Source organism: Propithecus coquereli, unplaced genomic scaffold (genome assembly GCF_000956105.1).
Source record: "Propithecus coquereli isolate 6110/MARCELLA unplaced genomic scaffold, Pcoq_1.0 Scaffold228, whole genome shotgun sequence".
Lineage (NCBI taxonomy): Eukaryota > Metazoa > Chordata > Mammalia > Primates > Indriidae > Propithecus > Propithecus coquereli.
In genome coordinates, this window is record NW_012147819.1 from 1,586,398 (window position 1) to 1,606,537 (window position 20,140).

General features: G+C 38.9%; 1 protein-coding gene across 1 annotated transcript in view; it reads left to right on the forward strand.

The window, feature by feature from the left end:
- The window catches only part of KIAA0922 (KIAA0922 ortholog), an 86,265-nt gene that overhangs the window by 25,084 nt on the left and 41,041 nt on the right, over positions 1–20,140 (forward strand). Inside the window, exons 5-16 of the mRNA XM_012645266.1 lie at positions 4,521–4,598; positions 4,766–4,919; positions 6,710–6,768; positions 7,065–7,173; positions 9,128–9,221; positions 9,719–9,872; positions 10,433–10,603; positions 12,158–12,227; positions 13,313–13,430; positions 16,314–16,455; positions 17,695–17,804; positions 19,029–19,101. Of these exons, the coding sequence (XP_012500720.1) occupies positions 4,521–4,598; positions 4,766–4,919; positions 6,710–6,768; positions 7,065–7,173; positions 9,128–9,221; positions 9,719–9,872; positions 10,433–10,603; positions 12,158–12,227; positions 13,313–13,430; positions 16,314–16,455; positions 17,695–17,804; positions 19,029–19,101 (1,332 nt within the window). The remainder of the gene's footprint in view (positions 1–4,520; positions 4,599–4,765; positions 4,920–6,709; positions 6,769–7,064; positions 7,174–9,127; positions 9,222–9,718; positions 9,873–10,432; positions 10,604–12,157; positions 12,228–13,312; positions 13,431–16,313; positions 16,456–17,694; positions 17,805–19,028; positions 19,102–20,140) is intronic.

The window sequence follows — 20,140 nt, forward strand, 5'->3', positions numbered from 1 at the left end:
CACTAGCAGTTCCTTAGCAGGTGAAGGGAGAAGATTATTTTTTCTCTAATAACCAAATCCCTAAACTCATACTTGTTTATCACAAAGCTATGAGAATACATGCCATAAAAAAGGAGTTTTGGCATTTCTATTTTCTTGGCTATTGCATTATATTTTGGCATGGTTTTCTAGTACATGTCTCTGTGTTGATGAATTTTTAGGCCTTTAGGTACCTAGATTTGGTCTATTCTGATTTACTTGGAAAAAGTACTAATTTGCATTAAAAGACCTGCTGTTTGTTTTGTTTTTCCACTAACTAGCCCCAAGACCTTTGATAAATCATTTAAACCCCTCCAACCCACATTTCCTCCCTACCCATCTTCTAAAAGAGGATAATACCATATACTTTATATGAAGACTACTAAGAAAATACTTATTCATGGAAATTTGTTAAAGTAATATGAGAGGTTTCAAAAATAGAGAATTAGGTTTTGTTTGTTTTTCTTTTATAAACTGCCCAGGCACACTCTGGATTAGGGGATGTCCTGCTTCCATATAATGTGCTCAGTTGGGGTACTTTCAGGGGAACTTGTACCCCATCGTGTTGGGGTTATACCCCATTGGTTGCCCCAACTGGCTCAGGTTTTGGTTATACTTTCTCTTTTTAAGTTAAGATTTCAATTGTTTTGTTCTTTTGAGAAAGACAGACATGAACTTTTAAATTTCTTTTAGAAAAAACAGCATACTTCAAGGGCAGTTTGGAGGTGCTAGAACTCCCCCTTGTGGGATTCTGAAATATTTCCTACAGCAAATGAAACAAAGTAGTGGTTTATTTTTGTTAAACTTCTAGCTAATAGAAGAATCTTATTTAAAATGACATTGTAAATTCATCCATCCAGAGATTTACCAAGAGTGACAAAATATTAGGCTTTAAATCATATTAGGTCACTGTGCAAATAGGATTGTTAATCATGTTCAAAATCTTAAGTTTGAACTTTTTTTTTTTTTTTTTTTTTTGAGACAGAGTCTCACTGTGTTGCCCGGGCTAAAGTGCCGTGGTGTCATCCTAGCTCACAGCAACCTCAAACTCCTGGGCTCAAGCAATCCTTCTGCCTCAGCCTCCCGAGTAGCTGGGACTACAGGCATGCGCCACCATGCCCGGCTAATTTTTTCTATATATTTTTAGTTGTCCGATTAATTTCTTTGAATTTTATTAGAGACTGAACTTTTAATATTATCTCTTCATTTGAAGAAATTATCTTAGGGTAGAGAATTGCTGTGTCAGATAAAGACCTTAACATAGTTAAATTTTTGTAGATTTGTTTTTTTTTAAAAAAACTTAATTATAAATGTGTACTTTAAAAATAGTACTGTGTTTTCTTTAAATATTTTTTGAAAGTTTCAGATCAGAAGTATACACTGAATGTCAGGTTTTGATATATTCTTTTATTTTATAGGCATTATTTACTATTTTTAGCTTCTTTTCCTTTTCAAGCTTGCTGGATTCCATAGTATCAGTGGCTGTGTGCCCACCTCTGTTCATTCACCAACTGTATATTGAGTACGGATTAAGTGATAGGCATTGTGGTAAAAACACCCAACAGGGTGCTTGGAATCTGCTGGGGAAGGTAGACCTAGACCAAGCTGTTACATTACAGTGAGAAGTGTTACAAAGGTCAGGTGGAAGGTGGTATGGGTGTGATTAATGAATGGGGAGTTATCCCAGATGTGGTATCTGAGAGGCGTATTTAAGCTGGGACATGAAGGATAAGTTAGATTTATCTACGTGGCGGGGTGGGTGTGTTGGGGAAGTGGGTTCAAGGCAAAGAACAGCAGATTCAAAGGTTGTAAGGCAAAACAGAAAGTAGATCAGTGAGGCTAAACGATGACCTAGGCTAGGTAGGTGCCTGGGTTTTGTAGCTAAAGGATTTGGGACTTTTGCCAAGTGGGATGTCTTTGAAGAATTTTAAGCAAATGGTGGAACAGGCAGATATGCATGTTAGTAAACTGTGATGCAGTGTGGAGAATGGAGTGGAAAGGGCATAGATGGGTGCAGGGAGACTGGGAGGAAGTTACTACACCATAAACTTTTTCTGTAGGTTAGTGTCATTGGAGTACGTATTCTGACTTTGCAGGCCTTTCAGTCTCTGTTGCATGTCCTCAACTCTGCTGTTGTAGCACATGCAGCGCAGTACGTAAAGGAAGCGGCATGGCTGTGTTCCAGTAGAACTTTGTTTACAGAAACAGACAGCGGACTGGATTGATTTAGCCTGTGGGCATAGCTTGCCAGCCCCTGATCTCTAGGGTGTGAAGAAAGAGAAGTGCATGGGTTTAAGAGGTATGAGGAGGTGCAGTCAGTGTAGCTTGGTTATAGGTTTGTTTGAGAAGGGGAAGTGAGAAGGTGAGTGGAGTTGGTTTTCAGGTTTCTGGCCTAACCTGTGTGGATGATGGTGCAGTTGAGGAACAGTGGTGCTAAGGTGAGGCACACGGCAAGGTGGCTCGCTTGGGCTGTGTGAGGATTCAGGGGGCTGCCCAGTGGGTGGTTGGACATACGGGTACGCGGAGAGGTCCGAGCTAGAGAAGTCTACGTGGGAGGCTTCAGCACGTCAGAGAGCTCTGCTTCAGGAGAGTGAAGAGGCCACAGACAGCATGCAGGGTAACCCCAAAGTCTGATGGCTAGAGGAGGAAGAGCCAGAGAGAAAGGAGAAAAACCGAGGGAAGGACAAATGGTTAATGGTATTAAAGGGGGTAGAAAGGGTGAGCAAAATGAGAAGTTTCTGTTGGATTTGGCCATGCGAAGATCATTTGTAACCTTGGTTAAAGCAGTTTCAGAAAGTGGGGGACTTTTTTGTTTGTTTTTGGTGGGATTTGTTCATAGGAAGACAAATTACAAAATGTAGTTCTTCCCCTTTCAGGTTCAGTTTATAAAGCATATTATTCTATTTAAGAATACTGGCAAATACTAGCAACAATTTTTTTTTTCTTTTAAGACAGAGTCTCACCCTGTCCCCAAGGCTGGAGTGCAGTGGTGCCGTCATAGCTCACTACAGCCTTAAATTCCTGGGCTAAATAAAAAATTTTGTGTGTATGTGTGTGTAGAGACACGGTCTCATGGTGTTGCCCCTGGTGGTCTCAAACTCCTGGCCTCAAGTGACCTTCCCTCTCCCAAAGTGTTGGGATTACAGGCGTGAGCCACCATGCTCACCCTACTACTGATAATTTTTTTTTTTGAGACAGAGTCTCACTCTGTTGCTCCGCCTAGAGTGCAGTGCATGGCATCATCATAGCTCACTGCAACCTCAAACTCTTGGGCTCAGGTGATCCTCCTGCCTCAGCCTCTCGAGTAACTGGGACTATAGGCACAAGCCACCACACCTGGCTAATTTTTTTATTTTTTAGTAGAGATGGGGTCTTGCTCTTGCTCAGGCTGTGATAATTTTTTAAAAGAGCTTTTCATTAATGTTTGGTCTCATTTACAAGCTGAGTTAAACTCCTTAAAATATTTTTATTGTATTTTAAAAGTAATTTATTTTGTTCTTTTTTTCTGTGCTTCTTTAATTGTGTGAATGATAATTGAAGTAGTTAAAAATGTATTTTTACATAATGTACTTGGCTAAGTCTTATAAATCTAACAAATTCAACATAATCGAGGTGACTGTACTTAATAATGCATCTTCCTGGGGTTAATGATCGATGCTCACCCACAGTTAAGTCAGGTTAGGCTTTGGGGAATTCCTTCTCATCTTGTTGCTATTTCCTTATGCTTTGACTGGCTCCCAGGCCGAGTTCCTTTTCATAATCACTATGCTAGGGACGTCAACCTTAAAGAAAGAAGAAATCTCATAGCCCAGGTCTTTTAGATTCACGTGTTGCACTGACTGAGTTTTGTGCATATTCACATATGCCTGTAGCCCACACCCTGCCACCACATGGCTGTATCCCTTGTTTGGATTTTTCATTCCTTTTCTTGAAGATATGTCCATATCATCCCAGGTGGCTTTTCAAATCTTTGAACTTGACTATTCTTTTCATATACTTTTGTCTCTTTCACCTATAGCTCTTCCATGTATTAAAAATGATGGCCAGGTGAATTTTGGATGTTCCCTAATGGTTTTATCTGATTTAAGGATCATGACTTCTAAGGGCATTGTACCAATGGAAGGCACACATAAAAAGTTAATTGGCTATTACTGAGTACAATAAAAGTAGACTCCTATGTTTAAACAAAATATTCAACAGGCATTAGAAATACCAAACTACAGTGTTGCTGTGTATATTTAGAACATATTTACCTGCTTATTGCCTTAACAGGAATTTTTATGTTGCTTATGATTTCGTTAGAATGTAAGCTCAGTGACAGCACAGATCTGTTTTGCTCTCTTTTATATAGAATAATGCCCAGCACTGAGCAGATACTCAAATATTTGTTGAATGAATGGATGAGTTTAGTTTCTGAATAAATGATAAATTGTTTACTACTAATGTTAGATTGAGTCTTTTGCTTCCTTTTAAGTTCTTTTTCCCCTTTTTTCTTCTTTTAGGCAGAAACCACTAATACTAGCCTCTTGCAGGTGCAACTGGAATGCAGTTTACATAATAAAGTGTGTCAGCAATTAAAGGTAAAATAAAACAGTGTTTTCTCCCTCCCTTCCTTCCTCTTTGCTTAAAAACAAACAAAACAGCACATTCTGTTTTCAGATTAAGTGCTTTTTTTCTTTTGGAATTTGAAATCACAAAGTTCAGATTATTTTTTGAGTTTTTCCTTTTTCCCCTCCCCCCATCTCAGAGTTGTTACCTGGAATCTGATGATGTTTTGCGCCTACAAATGAGCATAATGGTAACAATGGAAAACTCCTCAAAAGATTTTGAAGAAAACACACAAGATTTGTTAGATCATCTCTCTATTGTTTATGTAGCTACAGATAAATCCGAGACCTCAGGTAAGGTGGAATCTTTTTATTATAATATATTTTGATTAACCTGCATCATCATTCTATAGCATTTACTTCTAGATTGTATCATAGCAAACCAAGACAAAGAGCCTTTGCTTTAATTATTAAAAAACTGTAATAGTGGCCAGGCGCGGTGGCTCATGCCTGTAATCCTAGCACTCTGGGAGGCCGAGGCCGGCGGATTGTTTGAGCTCAGGAGTTCGAAACCAGCCTGAGCAAGAGCGAGACCCCATCTCTACTAAAAATAGAAAGAAATTAATCAAACAACTAAAAATGTATAGAAAAAATTAGCCAGGCATGGTGGCGCATCCCTGTAGTCCCAGCCACTCGGGAGGCTGAGGCAGAGGATTGCTTGAGCCCAGGAGTTGAGGTTGCTGTGAGCTAGGATGACACCACGGCACTCTAGCCCGGGCAAAAGAGTGAGACTCTCTCAAAAAAAAAAAAAAAAAAAAAAAAACAAAACTGTAATAGTAACTGGTTCTCAATTTGCAACTGCTGATAAAGCTGTTTTATTTTGGGGAGAAGTTAAGTGACAACCTCAAACTATTCTGAGTTTCCTTGGGAATGATTTTTTTTAGGTTTTTGGAGATAGTACACAAATTCAGTGGGCAGGACAGTCTGACGTAAATATTCACAAAGTATTTGAGGTATTGGGTTTCTTGTTTCAGTTTTACTGATTTCTGCTTAGTTGACCAAATCATACTGTTATATTGTTTTATATTTTTAATAGTTGATAGGATGCTGGTTGTTCCTGGATACCTGACAAGTTAGAGTAGAATTTTAGTGTTCAGTTTTATGAATTTTATCTTTGGAAATGTGTGTCCTCCTTATCAGAAATAACCTAGTTCATCAGTTTACCTTTCTAAGAACTTCTGCGAGAGACGATGTTATATAACCCATGAATTTTATAATGTAGGATTTGCTGTTATCCTTTGGTTATGAAGACTCTTGTGTATGTGAGTGTATATGTGCATTTGTAGTCAAAGAGAGAAATGGTACAAATGGTATATAAAAGTGTAGTTTTTTAATTGGTGGGTTTTTTTTTTCTGTTGAGACGGTCTCACTCTATTGCCCGGGCTAGAATGTTACCTGGTGTAACAGCTTAGCTCACAGCAACCTCAAACTCCTGGGCTCAAGCGATCCTCCCACCTTGGCCTCCCAGAATGCTAGGATTACAGACGTGAGCCACCACACCTGGCTTATTGGCAGTCTTAATTGTTGGTCAGACATGATTTACAAACTTCCAGCCCTCAGAATTGGCTGTAGTAGTGAGGATCAGTGGGCGAGCTCTCCTGTTTTAGTGATTGTCAACATGGGGTAGATTCCTTAGCCGTAGGGAACATTTCTATCAGTGAGGGCTAAAAGGAAGCCTGCATTTTGAGATCTCTGGGCTTTATTCTCTCCAAATGTTGTTGTCTAAATGAGCAAACAACGGACTGTCTAATCAACAGGACCACATGGCTTTATTTGAAGCTGTCCAGTTGGTCAGTTTCACCCAGAAGAAACATAGCACGATGCTAACTCAGAATCTCCTCCCTGCTGTTTCTTCATCATTTAGAGAGCTGAGGTTGGTAGGTCAGTCTTTCTGTAAGGACCTTTTTTCTTGTGACTTACAAGAAAACCCAAAAGAAAACAGCTTCTAGTTTCAATTTCAGTGTTGAGAAACAAATCACCATTTTTTATAGAAATGTATGATGTGATATTTTAATTACTAGATTAAGGTATGGGAGTGAGATGGCTCCTTGTTTTAATCTCATTGCTCTGATTCTTCTGCACAGATGATTCAACGGTCAATATGTACATACTACATTCAGGAAGCAGCCTTGTGTGGATACAGGTAATTGTTAATGCTTACATAGAATGAAATTTAAAATTATAAGCATGCATTTAATTGTAGAATGTGAGGACTTTTCAGGAACAAATACGGAAGCTTTAATTTAAACTCATTTTTCCGTGCTTGAACCCCTATTTGTATGAGGGTTGTCTGTAGCCCCCTTCATACTGATACACACAGATGCTGAGCAGTAGCTGTGTAAGCTGGTCTGTGCTGTTCCCTTATTTTAGCAGTAGATTCAAACTGGATAAATAGTCTCCCAGCCAAGAGTAGTAATGTGGGTTTTGTTGTTGTTACAGGATGTACATCATTTCTCGCAGAGAGATGCTGTGTCTCTGCAGTTTGAACCAGTGCTCCTCCCTACTTCTACAACCAACTTTACGAAAATTGCTTCTTTTACTTGCAAAGGTACAGCTTTTAAAAAATATTGGAGATCTTTTCTTTTTTACTCTTGTTATCTAGTTATGATGACATTTTCTTCTGTGAAATGACTGACAAGTACAGATGAGACGTGGTTTTAAAAAAGTGCAATGGATTTGGTTTCAATTAAACCACAGCCTTAGTAGTTCTAAGAGATAGATAGTATGATATAAAAACTATTGTTGATGCTACTTTTATTTTGCCACATAGGTAGGATTTTGAGTTAAAAGCTTGACTTGGTGATTTGGAAGACCAGGGTGCCATGTGTTAGAGGGAGGCGCCGCTGCACCGCCCCGTGTTGTTTCCTTGTGTAGAATGTGATGCAGAACATCTAGTGTGTGTAAAACCCACCCTATCTTCAGGTTCTTACTTATGATTAAAAAGAAGTCTGTAAAGAAATTCAAATGGATTTTAAACATAGGAAAACAAGCCCAGCCTTACGCATATTTAAAGAAATACAAGTTAAAGCAACAAATGATGTATAATTTGTTACCTAGATCAATAAAGATAAAAAAGGTTGTTAATATTCTGTGTTGATAATGATTAGGAAGGAAAACACTCTTATGTTTTTGACAGGAGTATACATTGGTGCAGGCTATTTTGGAGGGAGAATTGGCAATTTCTATGAAAATTTAAAATTTACATATATGATTTTTGATCTTTGATTCTAGTTTTAGGACTAGATCGACTCATACATGTATTCAAAACTGTATCTGTAGAAACCTATATTTGTGATGACAGAACAGCCTAAACATCCATTGACAGGTGACTGGTTACTTTGTAGTCCATCTACAGAGGGCTGGACTCTGCAGCTATTAAAAAGCTTACATGGCCAGGCACGGTGGCTCACGCCTGTAATCCCAGCACTTTGGGAGGCCGAGGTGGGAGGATCCCCTGAGGCCAGGAGTTCAAGACCAGCCTGGGCAGCATACTAAGACCCCATTTCTACTAAAAAATAATAATAATAAAAAATCAGCGTGGTGCATGGCTGTAGGCCTAGCTACGTGGGAGGCTGAGGCAGGAGGATCGCTTGAGCCCAGGAGTTTGAGGTTACTGTGAGCTATGATCTCACCACTGCACTTCAGCCTGGGTGACGGACCGAGCCCCTATCTCTAAATAAAAAAAAAAGAATACATGGATATGCAAGCAGTGTGTGTACATTCAGTTTTTTTTTTGAAGGGTGTCTGTGAACTTGTTTGTGCACAGAACACCTGGAAGAGGTGGAACACCTCAAGAAACTGCTAACAGTTGTTTCCTCTAAGATAATTGGGAGTCAGAATGAAAGGCTTTATTTTCATAATTTTTGTGAGTGTTTGAATTGTTTTTTGAACCATATGTATAGCTTAAAAAAAAAAAAGAGTTGGGTATTAGCATCAGAGTTAAGAATTCAACACCAGTGATACACTATTATGACCTAAATCAAGGAAAGCTTACAAGTATTACTTTGATACACGGGCAGTGTTTCGAAATGCTGTCCCGCTTTTTGCTGGTAGCTCCTCTTTGCTGTTTGGTTTGATTTCTTTATTGCTCATGGCTCCGCACGCCCCTCTGTCTTCACCCAGTCGAGCTTCATTGCTCACTGTCACCTCTGGCAGACCTAAAGACTTCCCTCTTATTTATGGTGAATACAGATCTTTGTAAAGGAAAAGCCACAAAGCATTGACTCCCCCCCCACCCAAAGAATAAATGAGAGGTGGGTTTTAAAAAGTGTATATGTCGGGGGAGGAGTATTCACAGCGTTCCAGTCCATTGGCAACAAGCCGGGAAAGAAGGACAACTAGGAGCATTTGGGAAAGTGTGTTACCATTTATGTCTGATTCACTACTTTCATGGAGACAGAAGAGTGAATTAAAAATTGACACATAAGTCATAAATCTTATTTTTGTTAAGGCCTAATGAAAGAGAAGATACTTCACATTTATTTCTTTATATCACAAAGCAGCTACATCATGTGACAGTGAAATTACGGAAGATGTGAAGAAAACAAAGAACATTCCAACACTAAAAGCATGCCTCTCCTCTTCTGTGGTTCAAGGGTAGGTTCTTTCCACTTTCCCGGAAATCATGTTTTTTCCCTGCTCTCTAGAAATGCTTTAAAAACATAACTGATGTGACTTTGTAAGATTCCCTTTCTCTCTGGACTTGCCCTCCCTTGCCTTAGTGCTGCTGACAGGCGGTGGAAGGGCTGTTAGCAGGATGGGGAAGAGGAAGCTAAAGTATTCAGTTCATGAAATAGGTCCTGGGTTAGGGGCCAGGTGTGTGAAAAGGATACATATTTGCACGGTGTTTCTGAGTTGCCTTGGAGTCCCAGTTTTGCCCTGGTGGCCTTTGTGAGCTGTACTGGTTGTGGCCCAGTCGCTTCCCCACGCATGAGCCAGAAGGTTGAAGGAGGTGATCATTGAGGTCATTGCCAGTGCTAACATTCGTTCAGTAACGTTTCGTCATGCTCCTCTTTTTGCAGCCAGAGGTGCATTAGAGTGTTGACGGCTGCCCTACATGCAGGGCTGATAGCATGCATGTCCTCTGTTCACAGGTATTTTAGAATGGACTCTTCTGCAACCCAGTTTCACATAGAGACTCACGAGAACACGTCAGGAGTTTGGTCAATATGGTACCACAACCGTTTTGACCGTAGTGTTGTATTAAATGATGTGTTTGTTTCCAAGGAGACCAAGCACATTTTAAAGGTACGTATAGTATTTACCCCCCCAAGTTTTAGCCTTAAGTTTTAAGCTTTGTTTAAGGTCAGATGCTGTGAAATTACTATTTATAAAATTTAATTTTAACTTTTGATTTTTAAAGCAAGTATTTTTCTTTTAACATTTTTAAAATTACTTTTAGGAGATCTGTCTGTCTGTCTTTTTTTAAAATTATTTTTCAGGGAACTCAAAAGGACCAGGATATATTCTTTGAAAATATTTGCTCTCACCATTAATCAAAAATATAGTATATGACTTGTACTAGAAAGATTATATTTAGTAAAACTAATCTTGGTTCGTGATAAAATAGTAGATTTTTGTAAAATAACCACTTATGGAAAATTTAAGATTACTTTTGTGAAATTTAAAAGTGGCATATTAAGCATTATTTACAACCTATCATTTCTATAAAAATATTTCAGTCTTCGATCTGGAAATAATTGAATAAAATTGTATTTTCTGAAGTATAGAAGAACTTTAGCATTATAATGATTTTAATCATAATTAGTGTTAGGAAAAGTAATTTTTCTTGCTTCTTTTCTTTTTAGATTCTGAATTTCACTGGCCCTTTATTTCTACCTCCAGGCTGTTGGAATATATTTTCTTTGAAACTTGCTGTTAAAGACATTGCCATAAATCTATTCACCAATGTATTTTTGACTACAAACATAGGTGCCATTTTTTCAATACCTCTACAGATTTACTCAGCACCGACCAAGGTATTGTTTACAACACTATACATGTATTATAATTTTCTTGAAAATTACTGTTCTTTTTTTTATTAACTTTTGGTGCTTGGGTTTATTAACTGGGTTAAACTCATGTTCTTTAAGGCTGTCTAAGAAATTGAAGGATATTACCAGGTCTATCTTAGACGATAAATTGTTCAGACATGGAAATCTTTACGCAGAAAGACTTTCCATTTTTTGTAAAATAATTTGGTGTTCTTGAATGAAATAAGGCATTTATCAATAAATTAATTGATCTTGTTTTTATTTATTTTCAAAATTTATAGAGCAAGTAGTATGTGCTTGCTGCATAAAACACAGTTGAGCTTTTAGTAGATACTTGCTATGACTTCAAATAAATTAGATTGTTAACTGCTTTATTTAACCATCTTTTAAGTGATAGTCAGTTGCTTATAATCCTTGAATTTCCTTAGTGGGCCAAATCTAAAGCCTGAAAAGGTTCACAATTAAGAGAATGCTCTCTGAAGTTTGGGGAAATTATACATAATTTAGATTATCTTAAACATGATTCATTTTTTTCTTGATGTTTATTTCTTTTCATTGAGTTATTATTATTGCTTCTTTTTGATCCAAGCTATTCTGTATAACACTGGGTTCTAGTTTTTCTATGAGACATTCATGCAACCATCTTTATGATTTTTCCTCACTTACAGCATTGATGTTTCATAGTTAGAAGTGCCTCGTGTTCAGCTGTAAGCATGCAGATAGGACTTCTAAAATTAAACTAAACAAAATGTAAGGTTAATTTCATTCATCCATATTTTGACCAGGAGAGGTTTCTTAGAAATTTCTTTTTTCCAATCAAGAGATGCCTTATCAGAAGAGTGACTGTGGGAGGGGCAAGAAGGTTTCAGGTGTATATGGAAGTAGCACGTCTGTACTCTCCAAACCTGTAGGAAATGGATGTGAAATGTCCTGAGTAGCTAGGAGTTACCATAGCTTGGCATACTGTTTCTCAGAGGATTAGAGTACAATTTAAAAAGAAAACACCACTAGGAATGTCCTGGTTTGTTTTTTTTTTTTTTTGGAGACAGGGTCTTGCTGTGTTGCCCAGGCTGGAGTGTTGCAGCACACTCATAACTCACTGTAACCTCTAACTCCTGGGCTCAAGTGATCCTCCTGCCTCAGCCTCCTAAATAGCTAGGACTACAGGTGCCTGCCTCCATGCCCAGCTAATTTTTAAATTTTTTCTAGAGATGGGGTCTCACTAAGTTGCCCATGCTAGTGAATTTAATCTTTAATTCACATGGTAGCTTGTAGTCTTGAGGACCCAAGGGTCATTATTGGCATTGATTATTGTAAAGAATCCACTGTTGTGACCCTTCCTGTGAGAGACAGTTCAGATTTCTCTGAACTGAATCAAGGATAAAGGAAACCAAGAAATTACTTTCTAGTTGTTTGGCTTCTAGTTAAAGGGGAAGTTCACTGAGGTGGAGGCCAATGTTTGCTTCATATTTTAGTGCATTCAGATTTTTATGTTTAGTGTTGTGTTTTAAGTTATTCATATATTACTTTTCAATCTAGGAAGGGAGTCTGGGTTTTGAAGTGATAGCACATTGTGGCATGCATTATTTCATGGGAAAATCAAAAGCAGGTAAGTATTTTGTCCTTAGGCTTTCTGTAGAACTCTAGTTTGGGGGGAGTGGGAAGTGGTGAGGAAAATTAGCATTTATACATGGAATAATTACTTCTGTAAAGGTAATTGCATCATATTTTAACCTTAGAGAGCATGATCATTAACACGATGACTTGGAACTGTTAAAAGTCCTCCAGAAATACCTGGGGTACCTGTGTAAATAGTGCCCCCTTATTATTTAGTATATAATAGTTTATACTTTTGCAGGGGATTTTTTCAAATAATATTGTTCAATCATCATAGCACCCATGGCATAGGAAAAATTGGAAGATTCTGATTCTTTTATTAAAAAAAAGCTGGTAAAAATAATTTGGAATTGCATTTGAAGACTTAAGCTGTAGGCGCATGAACATCTTGTAGGGGTTGCTAGTTGTGGCATGAGACTGAAGGCTACAGTGTTAATATAGAAGCTCTTTCTTGTATCTTGAGGGGTTTTTTTTGCCTTTTGATTGATTAAGATATTCAAGGAGAATTTTAAAGTACAGGAATTTTTTCTGACAGATTCCCCCTTTCTTCCTGGTGCCCTTTTTAGCACAGACAAGACCGAACGAATCAGTTGATAGGATAAGGTGAACAATAGACCAGTTTATAAACACGCGCTTTTTAGAGGATCTGCCCCTGCTCTGTGCCCTCTTTTTGAGAATTGCTGCTTGTCCCTCCACACTCTATGTAGTGACCTGAAAGACTCAGATGATGGTTGGCAGTCACATGGCAGCAATTTTGCATTTTAGATTTAAAGCTGTTAAAAATGTTCCAAGTGTAATTTTAACTTGTCTCAGGCTGTATTCATGAGCCACGTTGTCTTTTGCGTTATTGCCTTTACATACTTCTATTTAGTTTTGTTTTATACATGTTTGTTTAATTTGATACGTCATTTGCCATTGAGTTAGAGGGACTTTTAGTAAAGCAGCAGAGGACAGAGGCGGCATTTATTCACTCTACAGTCCTCTCAGTTAAGAATTGAGCAGTCAGCCCTTGGCATTATTTACTAATTGAATTGTATTTTCTGTAAATCTAAATACTGAATCTGGTCTAACTTTTAGGAACTCCTAATTGGAATGGGAGCCTTTCTCTGGATCGGTCTACCTGGGATATGGATTCTGAACTTGCAAATAAATTGTATGAAAGATGGAAGAAATACAAAAATGGCGACGTCTGCAAGTATGTCTTCGCCTTTCTTTATTTCTTTTGTTTAGCAGTGGGGAGACACTATCATGGTAGTCCCCCTTTATCTGCAGGGAGGCATGCCAAGACCCCCAGTGGATGCCTGAACACTGTGGATGGGACCGAACCCTGTATATATACTATGCACGAATCTCTTTTTCCTTCATCAGAATTTCATGAATAGAAGGTTTTGTTCTTACCATAGATCTTAGCAACCTCAGCATACGATATTTTTCTTTGCTTATTAAGTTGAGAATGTTCACCCCCTTCCACTTAAAGGAAACACTTTACAACTTCTGTTTGGCATACCTGAAATGTCAGCATTACTAACTCTTGCACTTTGGGACCATTATTAAACTAAAAAGTGAAACAGGGTTATGTGAATACATGCACTGTGATACTGTGAGTTGATCTGATAACTGAGATGACTAAGGGTGGGTGATACAGATAGCGCGGATGTGCTGGACAAAGGGAGGATTCATGAGTTCCAGGCAGGGTGGATCAGGATGGCTTGAGATTTCATCACGAATAGTGTGCAGTTTAAAACTTAAGAACGGGCCAGGCACAGTGGCTCATGCATGTAATCCCAGCACTTTGGAAGGCCAAGGTGGGAGGATTGCTTGAGGCCAGGAGTTCAAGACCAGCCTGAACAAGAGCGAGACCCTTCTATAAAAAATAAAAAAATTAGCTGGGTGTAGTGGTGCGTACCTATAGCCCCAGCCACTTAGGAGGCTAAGGCAGGAGGGTGGCTTGAGCCCAGGAGTTTGAGGTTGCAGTGAGCTATGATGGACACCACTGCACTCTAGCCCAGGCAACAGACCCTGTCTGCAAAAGAAAAAAAAAAACCACCACAAAACTGAGGCTAAGGAGGGGACTGCTATACATAGTACTTTATTGAAATTGCAGCCCTTAATTTTTACTGATTGACATTTCTCTCCAATTTTTATTTGGACAAGCCTCAGAAAAGTTAAAAGTACAGTGAATACTCAAATATTCCTCATCTAGATTTTGTTCGGGTGTTCATGTTTTACCATTTTTACTTTATTGCTCTCTATATTTGTATCTGTGTATACACACATGCACATACGCACACACAGAAACTTTTTTTGCTGAGTCATTTGAAAGTAAACTGTAGATATCATGAGACTTCAACTCTTAATACTTTGTTAGGAAATTCTTATTTCCTAAGAAGGCTACTGCTATACTACTGTTGCATACCCAACAAATTTAACAATGATAAAATTATATTATCTAATATACAGTCAGTATTAAAATTTCTCTAATTGACCCAATAGTGTTCATTATAGCTGTTTTTTCTTTTTCCTTTCTTTTAATCCAGTACCTATTCAGGGATCATGCATTGTATTTGGTTGTCATGTCTTAGTTTTCTTTAGACTGGTATTCCCACCTTTCTTCATCTTTAATCATGCTGACAGTATCCACTGAAGAATGATGAGGTTTATACGTTTGGAAACGAGAGCTTTGTTTCTCATAAAGGGTTGCAACCTGCAGGCTGGCCACCTTGCAGGCTGGGAAGCGTAGCCTCGGGCAGAAACCAAGAGCAGGCACCTTGAAGGAGGGATAAAGGGAACAGGGGAACAGGAATTTGTGCTGAGCCAGGTGGCCAAATACACATATTTAAGAAACTTTAGGAGGAGTCATGAATATTTGTGAAAGGAGAAACACGGGCATGTGCAATTGAGTTTCATAGCTCTTCATGGGTCACATGCTCAAAAAATGGTTAGCATGGAGTTTTCAACCCTCTGACATCCAGAGGTGAAGCAGAGGACATAAAGGCCCTCTGCACAGCTTCTGTAGACTGGTCAGAACCACTCAGGGTGGTGGCATTGGGAAGGAATGCTAGCAAAATGGCAAAAGGAAGGAGCAGCGGCAGATGGTTGGTTGAAATTGGCAGTGGAGCAGGTCTTTCCAAGGAGCTGGTGCTGTGTGACCCTTAGGGAAGAAAGTCTGATGAGGGTTAGCCAGGAACGGGGTGTAACGAGGCACGTCTGACCTCCCTGTCATGGCTGGAATTCAGTTTTAAGGTTTCTCTGGGAGTCTATTCAGTTTGGTGAGGCGCTTAGGATTTTATTTTTATTTCTCAATAGTTTTTCACAGTTAAGGCCTGTTGTCTTATGGAACATTCCACATACTGGATTTTTCTGATTGCTTCCTGCAGTTTACATTCAGGTTAAACATTTTTGGCATGTATGTGAATCGCCAGGTTGATCTTGAGTCTTTTGTTATCGTATCGAATCAGGAGGTACATACATGTCATTTAGTTCCATTATTGGCATTGCTAAGTTGGATCGTTTGGTTTAGGTGATAGGTGACAGAGCTCTCCCACTGTACCTATCTTTTTCCTTTTGTAATTAATAAATAATCTGTGCTGTGATAATTTGATTCCATATAAATTTTCTGTTCCCTAAGAATGTTCCGTCCCAGGGACTGAATCAGTTATAGACTCATGACTGCAAAATGATGATGTTTCTAATTATTTTGTTCATTCTACATTCATTAGCAGATACTGCTAAAAAAAAAAAAAAAGAGTGTCTCTTCTTTTTGAGCATCCCTGTGATTCTTTGGGCAGTGTGTTGTACTCTATTACCGTCATTGTTATTTTTGATGAAAAATTGTCCCAAATTTTGCTGGCTTCTGTGGCTCTATGACATATCCCCATTGTTCTTTGAGCACTTCCTTGTTTTCTAGTAAAACAGGACATTCTAGGGTCAGTCTTAGACTTTCTCTTCTTCTGACCTAGAATAAGCCATTTTCCCAAGAGCCCTTGTTCTTTTTAGTGGGAGTAGTATTTAGTGAGTTCCTCTTTTTTAATGTCAAAATTACTTTTCATAGTAATTTCTTTCTTTATCAATTAAACAGGAGGAATGTTTTGGGACTGATTCGGTTTGCTCACTTGAAGAAATCCAAGGAGTCAGAGTCTTTTGTTTTCTTCTTGCCTCGTTTGATTGCAGAGCCTGGCCTCATGTTAAACTTCAGCGCCACTGCCCTTAGGAACAGCATGGTAAGAACAGTGTGTCTTTTAATCTCTTTGTCAGTGACACTCTAGCTCTTGGGTTTTCAAAAGTACCAGAGTATTTCCACCTTGAGATAATTGTTTCAAAACCAAAATTAATTTAAATTCACACACATGAGAGGTTCATCACTTTTAGTAGGGAGGTGTCAAAAGAACTAGATGAAGAGTGAAACTCTAAACTGACTCTAAATTGAATGTAAACATCATAAATAAAAAGTGTCTGTTAAGAAAGTATTCAGTTGCAAACAACAGAGAAAATCTTGAGTGGCTTTAAGTAGAAGTTAGTTTCATAACAAGAGGCTCTCAAAGGAGGGCAGTCCAAAGCGAGGCAGGCTGCTCTGTGATGCCATCAGGGACCCAGGCTCGATCTTTCTGTCGCTTTCCATTCTTAATGTGTCGGCTTCCTTGCTCGTGTGTGCTTCTCTCATCCAGCTGGGGTGGCAGGAAGAAGGGCAGAGGGAAAGAGGTGCCACCAGTGGACTTCTACTTTTGCCTCATAAGTCTCACTGCAGAGAACCACACCACACGTGATCTGAGTTACGGTGCATACCGTGTCAGGCGCACGTGAAATTTCTTAGGGATAGCATCCTTTTTGGTGGTTTGTTTAACTTTTCATTTTGAAATAATTTCAACTTAGAGAAAAGTTTTGAGAATAGTACCAAGAACTTCCAATTACCCTTCACAAAGATTCATCAGTTTTTTAATGTTTGCCACATTTGCTTTATTTATTTTCTCTCCCTCTTTCCACGTACACATATTTTTATGAGCCATTTGAGAGTATCAGACATTATGTCCCCTTACCTTTAACTATTTCAGTGTGAATTACTTAAGTTTAAGGACATTTTCTTAGATAACCAGAGTACACTTATCAAGATCAGAAAAATGTAACATTTGTCCTGATGCTGTTACCTAATCTACAGTCTGTATTCGAGTTTTCCCAGGGATCCTGCTATTACTCTTTATAGCAGACTGATTCAGAATCAAACCCAGGATCTCATGGCATTGCCAGGTCTTTTTAGTCTCCAAATCTTCCCCAGCCTTTCTTTGCCTTTAATGACATAGACATTTCTGAAGTGTGCAGGCTGTTTATTTTCTAAGATGTTTCTCAGCTGGAGTTTTGTGATGATTCCTCGTGATTAGGTTCAGGTTATGCTTTTCTGGCAGGAATATCTTAGAAAGGCTGCTGTGTCTTTCTCAGGGTTTTGACTTTCCTTTCTCCATACCTAGGTGAAGTACTTTATGGTAAAGAACCCATCCTCCTGGCCGGTTTCCTTGCAGCTCCTGCCTCTCTCCTTGTACCCGAAACCTGAAGCTGCGGTACATCTGCTCCACAGATGGTACGAAGACTTTCTGGTGGGCGGTTTGGGAAATACTATTAATACTCAGAGTGATTTAAAATCATGCTCTTTCTCGAAGCAGGACCTGTGTGTGGATGTGTGCACCATGTTAACTTACTGGCCTGTGCACCTTGGGCACCAGGCCCTTGGTGCATGGGATGGGATGAAAATTCTGGTTGTGTGTGTGATGTGGCATCTTCAGTGTTACTGTGTCAAGTCCACTTCCCGATAGAACATTGTTTAGTTAGGGAACGTTTACCGCCATCATTTTTCACATATACTCCTAAAATTTAGAGTCTAAATCACAGTGATCTCCAGGCAACACAAGAAAGGAGCTTGGTGTTTTAGTACAGTTGGCCCTCTGTGTGTGTTTAGGGGAATTGGTTCCATGACCCCACGGATACCAAAATCTCCTGGATGCTCAAGTCCCTTAAAATCATGGATGGAAAAAGTCAGGCCTCCTTAGATGAGGGCCTTGCATCCATGGTTGGTTGAACCCATGTATATGGAACCTACAGATACAGAGACAGTATGTTCCAACCTAGTGTTAAATAAAATAAGATGATGATAGTATTAGTTCATATCTGTTATAGCCTATTTTCATACAATCACAGTTTTACTTGGAATGATTCTTCTTTTGGTTTAGTAAGATCAACCAGGGATTTCTCAACTTCAGCATTATTGACATTTTGGACCAGATGATTCTGTTTGGAGGGGAAGGGGCTGTCCTGTGTATTGAAGGATGTTTAGCAGCATCTTAGCTTCTACCCACTGGATGCCAGTAGGACCTCCCCAGCCATGACAAGCAAACATGTCTCCAGACATTGCCAAATGTCCCCCTGGGGGGTAAAATTGCCCTCCGTTGAGAGTCACTCCCTTTTGGGTTTCATAGTTATGAACCATTTGGAGAAAAAAAAACCTTTATATTTAGAGTTTTTGTCACCATGTGCTTCTTTATATCCCGTCCTGCCAAAGTCATTCACTCAGCAGTATTTATTGAGCACTTACATTATGGCAGGTATGGCAGTGGGGGTGTGGAATGTAGCTGGGGCACAGTGGTCACAGGATGGGATGAATTATGTGTGTGTGTATGTGTGCGCACGCTCTGTGCACAAACGGGCTCACCTATAATATATAAATGTATATCTGTACACACACTTACATTATTAAATCTTTCTTGGCAAATCTGAATGCTATTTTAAATATTTGCCTTTTTCTTTATAGGTTTGGCATCGATACGCAGATGATTAATTTCACAACTGGTGAATTCCAGCTCACCAAAGCTTGCCCTTACCGGGTAGGATGTCGTCTTTACAAAGAAAAAGAATGCCAACAAACTGGATACATCAGCAGATGGGCCTCATTGACTTATGTTTAAAGTGTCTTTATGTACTATATGTGGCTCTTTTATTTTAGTTCTCTAGGCATTAAGGATACATAGCAGATTTTTCCAATTAACTAGTGCAGTAGAAGTTGGGTTCATGTTAGGTTATAAATCATTTTAATTTGATGATTTAGAATCATGTGAGTGAAGAAATAACAATTGAATCAGAGCTATGTAGAAAACCATAAAACTTGAGACCCCTGAATTTGTAATTCTCTTAAGATTCCTTAGCTCTCTCAAATTCTTTTTTCAGGGCACGATAAGGTAAAAAAAAAAAAATACATTTTTAAAAAAATCTTCTCTTGCTAAATAAATTATCTTCATGTTTTTAGCAAGTCACCCAATTACTGTGATGTTCACATCATGTATAAAAAAAGGACTTCTCTAAAATTCTTCAGCCTCTGAACAATCATGAGTTCTTGCCTAAATACTTAGAGTAGGAGTAAACATGTCCTGTGGTGAGGGTGTTTGCCTGGGGACTTGGCAGCCTTATTTCTCAGTTTCCACTTATTCTGTAGCTGTTTTGTATACAGCTGAGTGTTGGCTTTCCAGGTATTTTGTGTTTGAGATCAACTCAAAAGTGGAGCATCTCTTAAAAAAATGTGCACATACACATATAAACACACATGCATATAACTCTATTTTTGCAACATATACATATTTAAGTGCCTTGGCTATTTTCTTCTTTCTTTTTCATTCTCCCTCCAAAAGTATACTGTTGGCTCTAGAATAACAGAAGGAGGGAGCCCACAGATAACCTATTACCAGCAAACTTCCCTTTCTCTTCTTCAGTGGTCGAGGCAGTGCTAGGGTGGGGAAGCCCTGCACCCAGGTGTGGCCTTGTTCTTATTAGCGAGCCTGCCCCGTCTGTCCCTCTCGGTCTTGTCTGCAGCAAACAGTCGAGAAACTTAGTTCAAAATACTAAGAGATGTTTTGCTCCACTGGTATTGAG